Source organism: Rattus rattus, chromosome 1, assembly GCF_011064425.1.
Source record: "Rattus rattus isolate New Zealand chromosome 1, Rrattus_CSIRO_v1, whole genome shotgun sequence".
NCBI classification, from domain to species: domain Eukaryota; kingdom Metazoa; phylum Chordata; class Mammalia; order Rodentia; family Muridae; genus Rattus; species Rattus rattus.
Window position 1 is genome coordinate 973,713 of NC_046154.1, and position 16,257 is coordinate 989,969.

The 16,257-nt window shown below is 51.2% G+C and overlaps 1 protein-coding gene across 1 annotated transcript in view; it reads left to right on the forward strand.

Annotated features, from left to right (window-relative positions):
* Positions 1 to 6,286: 6,286 nt before the first annotated feature.
* Shb (SH2 domain containing adaptor protein B) overlaps positions 6,287 to 16,257 on the forward strand; it is a 108,525-nt gene continuing 98,554 nt past the window's right edge. The window contains exon 1 of the mRNA XM_032891214.1: positions 6,287 to 7,501. Within this exon, the coding sequence (XP_032747105.1) occupies positions 6,809 to 7,501 (693 nt within the window). The 5' untranslated portion in view covers positions 6,287 to 6,808. The remainder of the gene's footprint in view (positions 7,502 to 16,257) is intronic.

The window sequence follows — 16,257 nt, forward strand, 5'->3', positions numbered from 1 at the left end:
TGGAAGTGGCAGATGAACAGAAGGGCAATGATCCTCTAGCCATAGTGGGGCAAGAGAAAATATAAACAAGAAAACTAGGTAAATATGCAGTGGGCCAGATGGTGTGAGCCACATTCAAATTAACCGAGGAGTGGGGGGATACCGAGTGCTGGGACTGCACTTGTAGAAAATGCTCTCAGGGAAGGCCTCCTTGAGCATATGGCATTTAAATAAAGACCTGAAGGACACCAGGGGTGAGCATGGGGTGGGGGCGGGGGTGGTGCTGGGAACACAGTCTAAGCAGAGGAAGGGTCCAGGCAGCAGAGCAAGCTACTGCAGAGAGGAGAGGCTTTGGTAAGGGCAGGAACTCAGGCATGTGAGAGTTCATGGGCCGCTTTAAAGATTTTTGGCATTTACTACTAGGGGAATGGAGTTCAGTCTCTGGGATTTGAACAGAGGAGGGACATGAGCAATCTTAGGTTAATGTTATAGGATGGCAGCTTCTGAGTTGAGACAGAAGTAGGAAAACAATGCGGTAATCCAGGCCAAAGACTCCCAACTGATGGGATGTCTAAGTAGGAAGGAAAGGGTCAGGTAGGCTGAACAGTTGCCTGAGATCCATGCAGCCAGCCAGACTGCAGCCCTAAACTTGTGTCTATTATGCAGGTTGTGAGTGTACGACCCTCCATAGTCATAGGCATTTGAACACTTAGCCTGCAGTTGGTTTTGTTTGTTGGGGAGATGGAGGTGATGAGGCCTTGCTGGCGAGAGTATCATGGGTGGTAGGCTTGAGAATAAAAAGCCTCGGGCTGGAGAGATGGCTCAGTGGTTAAGAGCACTGACTGTTCTTCCCGAGGTCCTGAGTTCAAATCCCAGCAACCACATGGTGGCTCACAACCATCTGTAATGAGATCTGATGCCCTCTTCTGGGTGTGTCTGAAGACAGCTACAGTGTACTCATATATAATAAATAAATAAAATATTAAAAAAAAAAAAGCCTCCTTGCACTTTGCTCTCTGCTTTGTGCTTGTGGTTCAGGACGGGAGCTCTTGGCTTCCCATTCTGGCTGCCATGCCTGCTGCTTGCTGCTGTACCTCAAGAACTCACCTCCTTACCTCCTCAAGGACTCACCTCCTCACCTCCTCAAGGACTCATCTCCTCACCTCCTCAAGGACTCACCTCTTCAAGGACTCATTTCCTCATCTCCTCAAGGACTCATCTCCTTACCTCCTCAAGGACTCACCTCTTCAAGGACTCACCTCCTCACCTCCTCAAGGACTCATCTCCTCACCTCCTCAAGGACTCATCTCCTCACCTCCTCAAGGACTCACCTCTTCAAGGACTCATTTCAAGGACTCATTTCCTCACCTCCTCAAGGACTCACCTCTTCAAGGCCTCATCTCCTTACCTCCTCAAGGACTCACCTCTTCAAGGACTCACCTCCTTACCTCCTCAAGGACTCACCTCCTCACCTCCTCAAGGACTCATCTCCTCACCTCCTCAAGGACTCACCTCTTCAAGGACTCATTTCCTCATCTCCTCAAGGACTCATCTCCTCACCTCCTCAAGGACTCACCTCTTCAAGGACTCATTTCCTCACCTCCTCAAGGACTCATCTCCTCACCTCCTCAAGGATTCCCTCACCTCCTCACCTTCTCAGGGACTCACCCCTCTGGAATCATAAGAGGAAATAATTCATTCCTTTTATAAGTTACCTGGGTCATGGTGTTTTAGCCCAGCCATAGAAAAGAAACTAATTCATTTGTGCCTTAGCCACACATTCCCTTCAAATAACTCCTTTGTTTTTGCTACAGGATTACCTGTCACCAGGCAAGGGCTGGTCAGAGTTGAACAAGTGGCCCAAGCCAACCATTTGGGAGTCATGCAGAGTTCATTACCTAACTTTCTTCCATTACTGCAACATTATTCATTCAACCAGAGAGACGAAGCACTTACTGCGTACTAGATGTCATCCTGGTGCCATTTTTTAAAATATTTAAAGTAATGCATGGGCGAATGCAATAACAGACTAAGAGAAGCAGCTAAGAGACTGCTCTGCTTGTGCAACGGCTCGCCCCACAAAGTGCATCATTCTGCATGCAGCTCCCGAAATCATCATGCAATGAAGGAAAAAAATTAAGGAATTTCCTTATTTTAGCAAAGATCACAAGTGGCAATCCCCCAACCCCCATGACACACGCTACCTAAAGATGAAATTCCATTTTTCTTAGTCTGGAAGCAGAGCTCTTTCTAAGGGGCAGCCCATCTTTGCCCTGTTACCCACCACTTCCCGGCCCTCATAAGTCCTCAGAAACTCACACTACACCACCCACTATTTGCTCCAGGGGCTTCCCCCACGTCCTGAGTCTGCTCTTGCTAATGCTGAGACCTCTGCCTAAATCCCCCTGCCCCTTTCTGGTTTCGTTTTGGGTGTCCTTTTGTTTTGTTTGAGATGAAGTCTCACGTAGTCAAATAGGCCCGAAGGTCGCTTTGCTGCCAGGGACTGCCTTGAGCTTTCAATCCTCCTGCCTTCTTCAGCCAAGAGCCATTGTAGAAGGCCTACATGAGCTAAACAGAGGGAAAGACAATAGGCTCCACGCTGACCAAGTGAAGGAAGGGCGAGGGTTCTCTAGAGCCATTCCTACAGACAGCAGTCACCTACAGCAGCATCCCTTTAGTGCTAGTGCTTGAGAAATGGAGGCAGAGAGAACAATTCAGACTCCTCCTCAAGATAGCAAGTTTGAGGCCAGCCTGAACTACATGATGCCCTGTCTTAAAGGAAAAAAAAAGTTGAAATGCCACTCATTCTTCACGGTAATCCCAGGTATCTTTTCAAAGAAGTTCTTTCTACCACAGTCTTCTTTAGCCATTCTCCTGCCCTGCCCTTGTCTTGCCTTGTATCAATTACTAGGGAGAGACACAACTGATATTTGAATTGTCTCAGTGCCTCTGAGGCCTGGTATACCGACAGGAGATAGACAGAAATATCTGATACATTATCTAGGCACGGTGGTGCACACCCAGTACTTGGGAGGCCAAAGCAGGGAGACTGCTTCAAGTTCAAAACCAGCTTGATCCTTATAGGGAGTCCAGATTAGCCAGGGCTACATAGCAAGACCCTGCTCCCCTCCAGAAAGAGAGAGAAGGCAGGTGTGATAGTCCACACCTGTTATCCCCCTGCCAGGGAGATGGAGGCAGGAGGACAGGAAGTTGAGGCTGGCCTCACCAACATACTCAGTTTATGAGTCTGAGGCCAGCTTGAGGTAACCGAGACCCTGCCACAAACACGAAGATTGGAGGGGTGACTTCCAGTGGACTGGATGGTGTTTTATATAAGGAGTAGATGAACCCCTGGAGTTAGTGACATCATTTGGAGCCTCTCTACAAATGCCATTTTCTTTGTCCTGGTACTAGACGGAGGGACAGACAAAGCAGCTGCCACCTTTGGCCTGTTGCCCTTGGTCTGTCTAATAGGGGAAGCTGAGACAGGGCAGAACCCGAAACATTGCTATCTACACACCCCGCCCCCATGAAAACCGGGGCAGGGCAGGGAGGGGGGACATGAACAGCAACAATGTCAAAGCAGGGGTGGGGAGTAGAACTCGGTAGTACACCAAGTGTGAAGTCCTGTTATGGATCTCTGACACCAAAGAGAGGGGGCAAGGGAGGCTTTTTTTTTTTTTTGGTTCTTTTTTTCGGAGCTGGGGACCGAACCCAGGGCCAAGAGCTTCCTAGGCAAGCGCTCTAACCACTGAGCTAAATCCCCAACCCCGGGAGGCTTTATTTACAGCATTACATAGGTTGAAAATGGTTATCAATTGCAGCTGTTCCTCTTGACTCGGTTTCCCCTCTGTAAACCCAAGAAGCTGTGACTGAATTGAGAGAGAGTGTGTCCATCTCCCTGCTGTGCCAATGATTTTCTTACAAGATTCTGGCTCCCCCAAAACACTGGACATGATGCTTCCCTTCCATCTTCCTGGAGATTCTCTGTTTCTCTTCAGAACTACCATTTCTGACTCCATCTCTGAAGGTGTGTCTCTATACGTTCCCAGAGGAAAACGCCCATAGACTTCTTGCTTGTATCAAGTAAATACCACGTTAGGCCGGCCACTCCATCTGTAAGCCAGGAATAAGATCAGATTGCGGGGGTACTGACCCGGGTTAATTATAGGCAGTGTTTTAGGGGCCAGGCAGTTACCCAGGGACTCTGGAAGTTCTTGGCATAATACTATAGCATTACAATAATTCTGGCTTGCAAATTATAGCCCAGAAGAAGCATTACAGGAGAGACAACTCTTGACGCCGTGGCCAGCTGAAAGCGGAAGGTGAAAAGTAAGTTGTGAAACACAACTTCTCTTCCTAAACCTTCAGAAAAGCGAGATAATGTTTCCACGTGCAGCACACATGTGGGGAACGGGGAACAGGCCTCCAGATCCTGGGGACGGCGTTCTTGGCCCAGGTGGCCTGGCTGACTGCCAGGATCTGGCCTCCTTTCCTTCCTGAGCCTAGAATCTGAGGGGAGGGGGCGGGTTGGAGGTGGGGCTTGAAACAAGGATGTCCTGGCCTTTCAGGTTTTTTCTTTTCCTTAATTGGGGCCTCCCCTGCAGGATGATTAAATGCTTGTACAGCAGAGTGAGGATTTAAAGGGTAATTTGAGACATTTAAGTCTAGGGATACCCAAAATAAACATCTTAGCATCGACTTCTGGGCCCTCTCCCTGTGTTCCAGACACCAAAGGTTCAGCTTTGTCATGTGTGCAGAGAGTTTAAGACTGTTTCCTAGGGATGCTAAATGAATAGGTCTCGGGTAGAAGTAAGTGGTGATGTTGTTATCTGAGATTGTTGGGGTGTGGGTTAACAGTGGGGTTTGGAACATTCAAGGGGCCTTAGGGAACACGAGAGGCAAGGAGTCTGACTGTGCGTGGCTGAGTAGGTAGAGCAGAGCCTTCAGAGTCCTGGGTCTGTTTTTCTCCAGTGTAGTCTTGCTGGGACCTGAGCCTGGTAGGCCCCAGGGAGAGCTTGGAAGAAGTACATTGTGGCTCACCAGGTCTCGAAATCTCAGGATGAGAGCCTGACCTCCAGCTCTAGCAGATTCCTGGACTTACTGTCTATTTCAATAGGTTACTGCTCCTATAGGACACAGGAAAACCAGTGTGCCAAACTCATATATAATGTACAGGTGACAGGTGAAATTACGGTCACAGTGCTCTTTTTTACGAAAATCAGCATTCTAAAGGAATGGTTCAGCTCCCAGGTACTCAAAACGGAGGTACTCAAAACGGGCGGTGGCGGGTGGTTAGGGGGGAGGGTTGCCCAATAGAAGTTCCAAACAGAACTTAGGTCTAAAAGGCAAGAACCTCATTTTCAGGCAATATTTTGGTCTTGACAAGGCTCACACTACCCCCCTGAGAGCAGACTCATAGGAAAGCCACTCCTCTTTGGCCTGGGTTTCCTCACGTTTGGAATAATAACTACATTGTCTTAGGTACATCATTATAGTGCCACCAGATCACAGGGCTGATATCCAAGTCTATTCATGTAATTTACCTCGGGGCCTCAGTTTCCCCATCTGTAAAACTGTCTCTGGATTAAATAGAGCCTCGCCAGCTCCGGTAACCTTAAGCGTTAAATGTTTACATAGCTGGTTCCACTAAGTTGGCAGTGAACAGGGTTAAAGCCCCACTTCCTACAAGGTGAAAAGGTAAGCAAACATTCCGACCTCCCCTTAGCCTTGCTCCGGGATTGGTGCCCCGCCTGGTCCCAGCCACCTATCGCGTCCGCATCCGTCATCTGGATTGCTAATACACTCATTAGCATAAAGAGTTTTTCGAAGACGCGGCACCGGATAAGCTGAACCGGAGTCTCTGTCCCTTTAAAGAGAAGAGGCACTCTCTCAATAAGGGTATCTCCCCTGCACAGTCCTCTCGGTCAACTAGAGGTCGTGTGTTAGTCCTGCCCGCCTATCACCTCGAAGGTGGGCATCCATTCCTAGAGTGCACAGTGCGCGGGCCCCCAGGGACTGTGCTGACTGTTTGGGCCTCCAGGAGCCGCAGTCTCAGCTGGAGGGAGGCCGGGCCTGCCAAGCAGCAGGACGAGGACGCCCTCGGGCACGACCCAGGGGCTGGCGCCCAGGCGGCCGCAGGAGGTGGCTCGTGCAGCAGGGGGGAGGTTCCTGACCGCACGCGGGAGGCGGGGTTTAGGAGGAGGCGGGGCATTGGTGGAGGGGTGGGGCCTGCGGGAAGGGGCAGGACCGCGGCGCAGGGCGGGTTCTGGCGGCGGAGTGTCACACACGCGGCGGCTCGGGAGGCGGCAGCAGAGGCAGCGGCAGCGCCAGGCGCCGCCGGGACGGGCAGGGGCGCGCGGGCTCCGCCAGGCGCCGGCCGCCTCCCTCATTCGCTCTCTTGCTTTCTGACCCGCGGTGGGGCCGGGCTCGCCCCAGTGCACTCGAGAAGCCCGCAGCTAGCCGCGGCTCGCACGGGGCAGGGGCGCGCTCCGCGAGGGTGGGGGCGCTGGGTGAGGGTGTGCACGGAGGGGGGCGCCCGGCCTTCCACTCTAGGCGGCCCCCGGGCCCTATGAGACTCGTCTGTGAGGGGCGCGAGATCCGAAGCTCGGCCGGCGCGCAGCAGGGGCGGAGGGCTGTGCAACAGCGGCCGGAGCCGGGTGGCGGCGGGCAGGAGGCGGCGGCTGCGAGAACTTGAACTTGGCGACGGGTGACCCGCACGCCCCCGACCGGGGCAGGGGCGCTGCGGGACTGGGCGGCAGCGTTGTCCCCCGAATGGCCGCGGCGGCGGACCGGGCTCGCGCGCCGCGGCCCTAGGCGGCCCTTCGCCATGGCCAAGTGGCTGAACAAGTACTTCAGCTTAGGCAACAGCAAGACCAAGAGTCCGCCGCAGCCGCCGAGGCCGGACTACCGCGAGCAGCGGCGCCGGGGTGAGCGGCGCGAGCAGCCCCCGCAGGCCGTGCCGCAGGCCTGCTCTGCGTCCTCGGCGTCCTGTGGGTCGGCCGCCGCCTGCTTCTCGGCCTCGTCGGGCTCTTTGCCCGACGACAGCGGCAGCACGAGTGACCTCATCCGCGCCTACCGCGCGCAGAAGGAGCGCGACTTCGAGGACCCGTACAACGGGCCGGGCTCGTCGCTGCGCAAACTGCGCGCCATGTGCCGCCTGGACTACTGCGGCGGCGGCGGGGACCCCGGCGGGGGCCAGCGCGCCTTCACGGCGGCGGCAGGCGCTGCGGGCTGCTGCTGCGCGGCGGCGGGAGCGGGCGCCGCCGCGTCCTCGTCCTCATCCTCCGGCTCCCCGCACCTCTACCGGAGCAGCAGCGAACGGCGGCCGGCCACGCCGGCGGAGGTGCGCTACATCTCCCCTAAGCACCGACTCATCAAAGTGGAGAGCGCGGGCGCTGCGGGGGACCCTCCGGGAGGCGTGTGCTCTGGCGGCCGCACCTGGAGCCCGACGACCTGCGGAGGCAAAAAATTGCTCAACAAGTGCGCCGCCGAGGAGACCGGAGCTGGTCAGAAAGACAAGGTAAGATCCAAAGCTACTGGTGCGCATGGGAAACTGAGGCACCGCCACGTTTCCCATCCCTTCCATCAACTTTGCTCTGGCATCCTGGGGTCTAGGCTACAGCGCTCATTCTGCCAGATGGTTAATCAGACTCCGTCTCTTTGGTTTCTGCTCCCCAAACGCACCCTTACGGATCCCAGAGCCAGAGCGAGAGCACCCGGCCTAATTTTACCCAGAAGACAGACCCAGCCAGCCTTTCCAGCTCCCCTAGTAAAGTCAGCAGCGGCTGGCCTAAAAGAGCATTTACTTTTGTTTACCCCGGGGTTCCAGTAATGGTCCCCCCCTCCCACATGCAGATGGGAATTGAAGTCCAGAGTCGGAAAGGTAATCTCTGGGTTATAGTTTTCCTTACTGGAAGTCCCTGAACGTGTGTATGTAAATGCTTCTAAACGTCCCACTCTGCGTGCCAGGTTTCCGAAGCCAAGCGGCCTTTTGTATTGGGAACCCCCACGCAGGCTTTTCCGGTGTAAAGGTTCATCTTCCCAGAGAACTTAGCCATCTGACTATTTACCCTCTCTCCCAGCTCCGCAGGCGGTCTGCTTAAGAGACTTCTTTCCTGATTCCATCCCTGTAGTACTGTCTCGGGAGAGGAGGAGCCTTGTGACAGTCCCCTGCTCAATCTATCAGACCATCTTGTTCCCTGCTTCATAACAAGGGAGTTAATTACAGCCAGGCCCCTCTACTCTTCCTTCCCTTCACACTCCGGAGTTGGCCTCCCTTCCCCCATAAAATACTTGTTCTGCCTATTTCTTTTGGAGGCAGTGTTTTGATTAAATCTGAGGCCCAGTGTGTGAGTGAGAGAGAGAGCTTTAGGGCAGGGTTGCCTGGCTGTCAGGCCCCCCGTGCTCTGCCTATGTTCTCCCCCAACACCCTCCTTGGGAGCTCAAACTTTTGCCTGGACTGATAGAGATTGGATATCCTAGCAGGGAGACATTTTCTGCCTGTCAGCGGGTGCTTGGCAAGGGCTCTTTTTATTTTATGGGAGAGGTGGGGGGAGAGAGAGGTGATGAGGATGCCTTCCAGAGAAAGTCTTCTGACTGGTCTTCTCCCTGGGGTCATCCTACATCGCCCACCCAGGATGGAGGTGTGCACAGCCTGAAGGAGCTTAGTGTGTCCCCTGGAACGGTGTGGGCTCACACCTTGGAAGCTCATACTCTGCGAGCTTCCCAAGTACCCAAGATGGCATACTGATAACAGTGAGCTGGAAGCCCTGGTGACTCACACAGTCACCATAGGGGCCATAGGAGAGAGAGGTCCCTGATGAGTGCTGCTGTTGGGCTCCCATTTGATGGTTTCCGGAAGGCGAGCCTCCTGCAGCTTTGTATGTGGCTCAGGCTGAGTTTGGTGTGCTCACTGGGAGAGCCTGCAGCTTTTACCTGCAAGAGTGAGGAAAGAGCTTTCCAGAGAGGTTTACAGCCCACCTCACTTGACTCAGCATCCTGTTGTTGCCCAAGACCACTGCCCCTCAGGGGGCAGACTTTCTTTGTTTACTGCTTGTGGTTCAGCCTGCTCTCTCTGAAGTCTTTGTGCTGCTTTCAAGATGGTTGTAAACATTTTTTTCCCAGTTAGTTAAGACTTACAGGTGCTTAGTTAACATATTTTGTAGCTGGGATGTCAAGTGTGCCCAAGAGTTGGCTTCATTGACACCATATTTCCCATGGGTCTTTGCGCTCCTCCAGCAGGTGCTGGAAGGGGAATCCTGTGCAGGGCATGTCTGTTGAGTGCTGTGACAGAGGCCATCCTGTGATGGGGCCTGGTGTTAAATGGGGTCTCCATTGTTGAGCTGGAGCCAGTAGTGTTCAGGCTGGAGAAAGGTGCTTGAGAGACCTGCAGGTATAAAGCTTTGGGGGTTGGAACTGAGATGTTAAGAGTTGGACTGGACTCTAGAAGGGTTGCAGGGCCTGGGCCAAGGATGTGTAAATTGAGTTGACTGGTGGTAGGGGATACAGTTTTAAAGAAACATTCTCTCTGGGCTGGTTTTCCTTTCTCATGTTGAAGCTTTGATCTTTTAAAAGTTGTCTCTCCCGGGAGACAAGGGAGGAAGTTACCAGATGTTCCTTCTGTCATGAGGAAGGGAGGCAGTAGGGGAGAGGGACACGAAGTGTCCTGGAAGGCTGGTGGAGACAGCACTTTATTTTCTGAGATAAGACTGAAAACAAAGCTGACCTTAAAGTCTCTAGGTAGCCAAGGATGGGCTTGAGTTTGTGCGGGGGGGGGGGGGGCACTGTCTATCTGGATCTCTCTCTCTCTCTCTCTCTCTCTCTCTGGTTTTTAGAGACAGGGTTTCTCTGTGTAGCCCTGGCTATCCTGGAACTCACTTTATAGACCAGGCTAGCCTCTGCTTCCTGAGAGCTGGGACTAAAGGCACGTGTTGCCACCTCTCAACTGTGGGGACTACAAGTATGGACCACGTCTAGTTTCATGCATTTCTGGAGATTGAACCCAGTGCTTTGTACATGCTAAGCAAGCAATTCTACAAAGGGAGCTCCATCCTCAGCCCTCCTCTGCAACTTCTTTAAAAAACAAAAAACCCCTGCACATTTGCTTTTAATTGACTTTTTTTTTTTTTGGACAGTTTCATACATATATGCAATGTATCTTGATCAGTCCACTCTTAGCTCTCCACTCCCTCTCTGCCCCACCCCCAAACACTTGCTGCTCTGACCTTAATCTTTTTTTTTTTTTTTTTTTTTTTAAGTAAGAGTCACCTTTGGTGTCCAATTAATGCTGTTTGCTTGTATAGCATGGGCCAAACTACCAGCTCAACCCCATCCTCAAGAGCTCCCGAGCGAGGGGTGGAGCCTCATGGTTCCCCTCGGACTCATGTTGGAATTATTATTGACCGGCTTGATCTTGTATGGATCTTGTGTAGATGACCGTAGTTGCCGTGAGTTTCTGAGTACAATGGCCGTCCATGGTTAGAAGGCAATACTTCACAGCGCTTCTCCATCCTAGCTCTTAAATTCTTACTGTTCCAACCCTAATGCATTCATTCCCTGAAACGTGTGACTCCCCACAGTTCTGGTGGGAGCCTTGAGAATTAGCCTTTTGACAACTCTTTGGGTGATTGCTCCTTCTGGTCTTGGGTCCCACTCTTCTCCACCTAATTCCCAGGTCTTCTGGCCAGGACCACTTTGGATACAGGCTGCAGGTGCCCGTTGCCAGCTCAGTATGTGGCCAGTACCTCCCCATCTGGCAGTCCTATGGCAATCTGGTTTTCACATTATTTCTAGCAGACAGCATTTGGGAAGCCAGACCTACTGTGATCCAGCCCTGAACATCCCGAACCTGTCTTCAGTCCCCACCAATAGCGTCAGGAAAATCCCACTTACCCTGGGGCAGCCTAGCCCTCAGAGAATTGACCAGCACCAGTGTCTAGCTTTAACCCCAGACTTGAGAGAGAGTTCCTGTGGCATGCAGTGTGGCTGCTGGCTAGTGCAGTCATCTTCCAGAGCTGTTCATACCATGACTCAGCTTTGGGGTCCCGTTTCTGCCCCTGTACACTTGAACCCTTTCCTCTCTTGCATACTTAAGTTGTCCACCTGTTCTCCCAGGTGAGAGTCCTGGGGCATGTCACCTGGCCACGTCCCACTCCACCACCGCAACATCTCCAATGGGGTGTTTTCCTTTACAGTTGTTCTTGGAAAAAGAGTCTTTTCACTGTTCCAGATTCCTCCTAGCATAACTTAGTAACCATCTCTGTGCTCAGAGATGAGGCGTGAGTGAGTGGAGTGGGGGAGGAGGCGGAGGTTAAGGGTGCAGTAATCTTTGGTCTGAGATTCTGCAGGAAGTGGATGTGAGTTTTCGTTCCTAACCCCCCCTTCCCACCCAACCTCCACACAGTGATTTTTGTCCTGAGGACTTGGGGAGGTTTTTTCCTAGGAAGTGGGGGTTTAAGGTGAACCTAGAGGCCAAAGTGGGATTTAAATAGGATGGGATGACTTCAGGCTGTAAGGGGGCTTCTGTGTGTACTTGTGCTCACATGGTAAAACCTCACTGTGGGATGTGTCCTTGGAAGCCAGAGCTCATATGCAGTGGGTCTTGCTTGGGAAAGGAGAGGCAACAGTGTATAGCAGAGGTGGGGTGGGGGCTTCAGTTTGGGTCTTCCAAGTGAGTTTTTAAACAGAGGAGTCCATGTAGACTTTGACCCAGGGAAGGTGATACTTAGAGCCTTAATTAGGAGTCTGGGGGCAATGGCCCAGTTAGAGGGCCATTGTAATATACTTCAGGTGAGAGGTGGGGAACCCCTGAGTCCTGGGAGAGGTAGGTTCTGTAGGTAGAGCTAATATTTCTTCAGACATGCTGTTTGGGGGGAAAAAAGTTGACCCCTCCTTGGCAGCCAAACCGGTCTCATCCAGTTATGTTTTCTGCTGGTCTTGTTTCTTTTGTCATAATTAAGTGGTGTTTCCAGTACACCTGAGAAAGTCAAGAATGCATCATGACGTCAGTTTTCCCAGGTTTTAAATACATGCTAACGTGTACCAACACTTGGTATATTATCAGCATCTACAGAGTTGTGTTAAATAATACATTTTCCAATCCGAGTGAATAAATAATAATTTTTAACAACACACACACACACAGACTCACACAAACCCACCACGACAAAGCACCTAGCAGTTTCTGAGTTCTTTGCTAGGCACAGGGAATTCAGAGGAAAGTAAGTGTGTGACCACGGAGGGTACAGCAGGTTATATACCCTGTTTCTGCTGCTGTCTGTGGTCTTAACCATAACCACCTGCCACTTAAATGGGGGCAGAGAAAGCCAGGTCTGTTTTCCCAGCTACTCTGGAAGCTGAGTCAGAAGAATTATAAATTAAAGCCTACTTGGGCTAATGTGTTCAAGGCCAGTCCAGGCCACTTAGACCTTGTCTCAAAGTCAAATGTAAAAAGACTGGGTCTGGAGATGTGGCTCAGTGGTTTAGGGTACTCTGCTCTCCAGAGGACCTGGGTTCAATTCTCTGCACCCACATAGAGCTCACACAGCTCACAAACATCTGCAACTCCACTTTCAAGGGGTTCAGTGCCCTCTTTTGGCCTCTGTGGGGTCCAGGCACATACATAGTGCATAGTTAGCATGCAGGCCAAACACAAAAAAGGAAAAAAAGAAAAAAGAGAGGGCTGAATTGTTGCTTAGTGATAGAGTATTTATTTGTCTAGTATACTCTAATATTGTGTGACAAAACCTTTCCCGGGTATACACAACACTCAAAACTCAAGTCTTTGTAGCTTTTCTTCTCCGAAAACCTTTGCAGCTAGAGCTAGCTTACTTCTGGGGTGGGGTTCTTAGCTTACTCTGGTGAGGAGGGGCCTAATGAGTTTGGTCTGTTTCAGGGACTTCCTGAAGCAAGTTCAAATAAGGAGTCCTGAAGGATAGAATGCTTCAATCTTACAGGAAAGTTTTGCACACACAATTGCCAGGCCTTGAATGCAATCCCCAGAACTTTGCCTCCAAATTGAAACAAAATTACTGACCCATACAGAGTTTTGTGTTTTCTTATTATTTCCTAAGCCAGAAACAATTGAGTAACTGTGTAGTATTTTACTTTGTATTAGGTCTTATAAGTCAGCCAGACAGTATTTAAAGTATGTGAAAGGCAAAACCTTGTGCCTTTCCCCTTTTTATTCTAGTTTGAGACAGGGATTGACTGTGTAGACCAGGCCAGCCTTGAACCCACAGAGATCCTCCTGTCTTTGTCGTCTAAGGTCTGGGTTAAAGATGTATGCCACGGTGCCTGGTCTACTGTGTTATTTTATATAGGAGACATAATCACCCTTGGTTTGTGGTATTCCAGAAAAGTTCTGGAAACAACGTCCCTTGGGTATCAATAAATGAACAAGCCTGAGGCAGTATCAGAACCTAAGGAAGGGCTGACGTGCATCCAGAAGGCTGGACCAGCCTGAAAACTGGCAGTTGAAGGAGGGAGCCACTTGAGCTGACTGGTGAGGGAAGGCCTGACTGCTTGCACGGGGAACTGAGGAGCAAGGCTCCCATGCTGAGTGCTGGGCCCAACAGGCAGGTGCAAGGGCCTTACCTTCGTCAGAATGGGATGCAAGCTTGATGCAGGGGAGCTGACCTGTCATTTGATCTTTTTCACATAAAATCACTAGTCCGGATCAATGGAAGCCTGGGTCGAAGTGTCAGCCATTTCTATTTGATTAATAGCCATCTTCTCCAGTCCTTAAAATGTCCTTTTTTGGAAAAGGTTAGGACCAGAGTTGATGGCGGAAGACAGGTTCCCCATCCATGTCCCAACCCTTGAGTGAGAGAAATGCGTCAATACTGCTCTCAGTGTTAATTCCCCAGGAGGCTTCATTGTAGCACTTCCTTGGTCACAAAGTCCTCACAGCCGTTCTAGGTTCTAGGTCCAGATACTGTATCAGCTGTTGCTCGGTCTCATGTCACTCCAGCCTTAGAGGTCAGCCAACTCTTTTTTCTTTTAAAGGGCCAGAGCCAGGCAGTAAATGTTTTTCTGGTTTGAGATGGTCTCCATCACAGCGGGTTAGCTCTGCCATTTTATCTAAAGGCAGTCTTAGTAGGAATACTTGTATTCTGATAAAACTTTATTTTCAAAGCCGGGCGGCTGGCCTGCCTGTGGGCTATAGTTTTCTACCCAGGCACCAAACACCCAGTGTCATTTCCGGTTTTGATGGAGCTCACTCTGGCCAGGGTGGTCTTGAGCTGTGCTGTTCAGCTGTGTTTCTGTATTGCCCCCCATTCTTCAGCACGTGCTCCTATATGGCAGGGCAGGGTTCCAAGAAAAGGCAGGAGCCCTTGAGCATTCTTGAGGTTTGAATCTAGGACATTGTTCCTTTGAATGCTGTTGACCCAGCAAGTCACAACACAAGGCCGAGATTCGGGAAGAAAGGCGGAATTGGGCAAGGGGCAGGGATGTAGGCAAGACGTTCCTGGCATTCAGGGCTATTCATCTGCTGTGGGGACCGTCAGCCCATCTTACTGATAAAGACACTGAGGTTTAGAGACATTAGTGATGAACCTAATGTCAGAGCTTTTAAGGATGACGACAAGGCGCACACTGTGCATTCTGAGTCCGCCACCCATGCGCTTTCTTTCCACTAGCTGCTCCATGAGAAGGCCCTGCTGTTGACAACTAGGGCTGTCGTGTTTCCCCTCCCTCTCCACCAAATGCTCCCCTTAGCTCCTTCCTTGTTTTGACCCACAGCTGGACCCTCTCCTGTCTGCTGCCAAGTTCCATGAAGGAGATGTTAATGCTGCCCTTGAGTTATAGAGAAATTCTGCACACAGAAGAGGCTCATCCCACAGGACAGCTGCACAAGAATGTGTGTCTTGTAACTGTCATGTCTTCTCATTCTAACACCAGACCTTCCCTCCCCCAAGGGATCGGCTGGGCTGTGTGTGCTCTGCTTTAAGATGAAAGCTAGTGGTACCTCTGCCCATATCCAGAAAGAACATAGGTTTCCTAAAAGGAGATCGGGTGACTGCCTCCTCTGATTAGACCCTCTAGGGAGCAGGACTAAACCTTGGACTTGGCCTTAGGATTTAACCTCAGGACTTGATCCCCATCCTCTCCCTGCTCCTAAAGTGTTGCTGGGCTGTACCTTGGCTTTAAAAGGCAAATCTGAAGCAGGTGTGGCTTCCTCTGGTCTTGCAGCCAAACCCTCCCCTGCTGAGCTTAAGTTGTGTTGCAGAACCATTGAAGCAAAGGTCAGCTTTGGCCATTAAAAAACCAACCAACCAAACTAAACCAACCAAAACAAAACAACATAAATCTAGACTTGGGGACTACCGGGAGATGGCTCAGCAACCTGATTTTGATCCTTGGAAAAAAACCAACTTTTTCAGGTGTGTATGTGCTCAAGTGCACACCCTCCCACCCCCGCACCCATCCCACTCCCAAGCCTGAGACTTAATGGCTTTACAGCTGAAAACTAGGCTGGTTGATGGCACCTGTTGGTTGGGGCCGCTTTGATAGCTTCTCAACTCCTGTATTGTGTGAGGAAATTTTACATGCAGACCATTGTCCAAAGCTGGGAGATTCAAGGATGGTGCGGGGACTAGCCAGTGCCTGCACATAAGGAACTTCTAGTTGGGGACACAGGAGCCAAGGTTGGAACACAGCTCTTATCTACATGACAGAATAGATATGTAAACAGGTTTTGAGTGAGCCAAGAGACGGCTCTGGGCAGCACTGTGGTTCCTGAAGCAGAGAGAGGAGGCAGAAAATACCCTTCAGCTGAGGGAAGCCAGGACAGCTCCTCTGAGGAGGAGATGCTTGGGCAGAGAGTGGTTACTATAGTTAATGGAGTTTGCACGCCCATGCTAGCTAGTTGGAGTATTATATGTATTCTGAGCGGACTCCTGTGCTATGTGCTGGAGTTGTTACTCCTCACCGCCCTCCTTTGATGTATACATTTCTTTCATTCTCACCTTACCTCCTTCAAGTCAGAGATGAGATTTGAAACTTTGCCTCACATTGCATCGCACCTCTGCGTCGCAGTTTTGCCCTTTGCCATCTCCCCAGACCCCCACAAGGACTGGTTCTACATTCTTGTTATTATTCCACAGTCAGCTTTGATACCTGTAACTCCCTGGCCTCTCAGATCTGCTTTGGGGTGCTGGAAGGTGCTGGAGTTCCTGTCTTGCCTTGCCCTGCCCTGCCTCTCTGAGTCCGGTGCCCTCTGAGTCAGGGTGTGGAGGCAGCTTGGCCAGAGCCTGAGTCGGCAGGAAGGGTGAC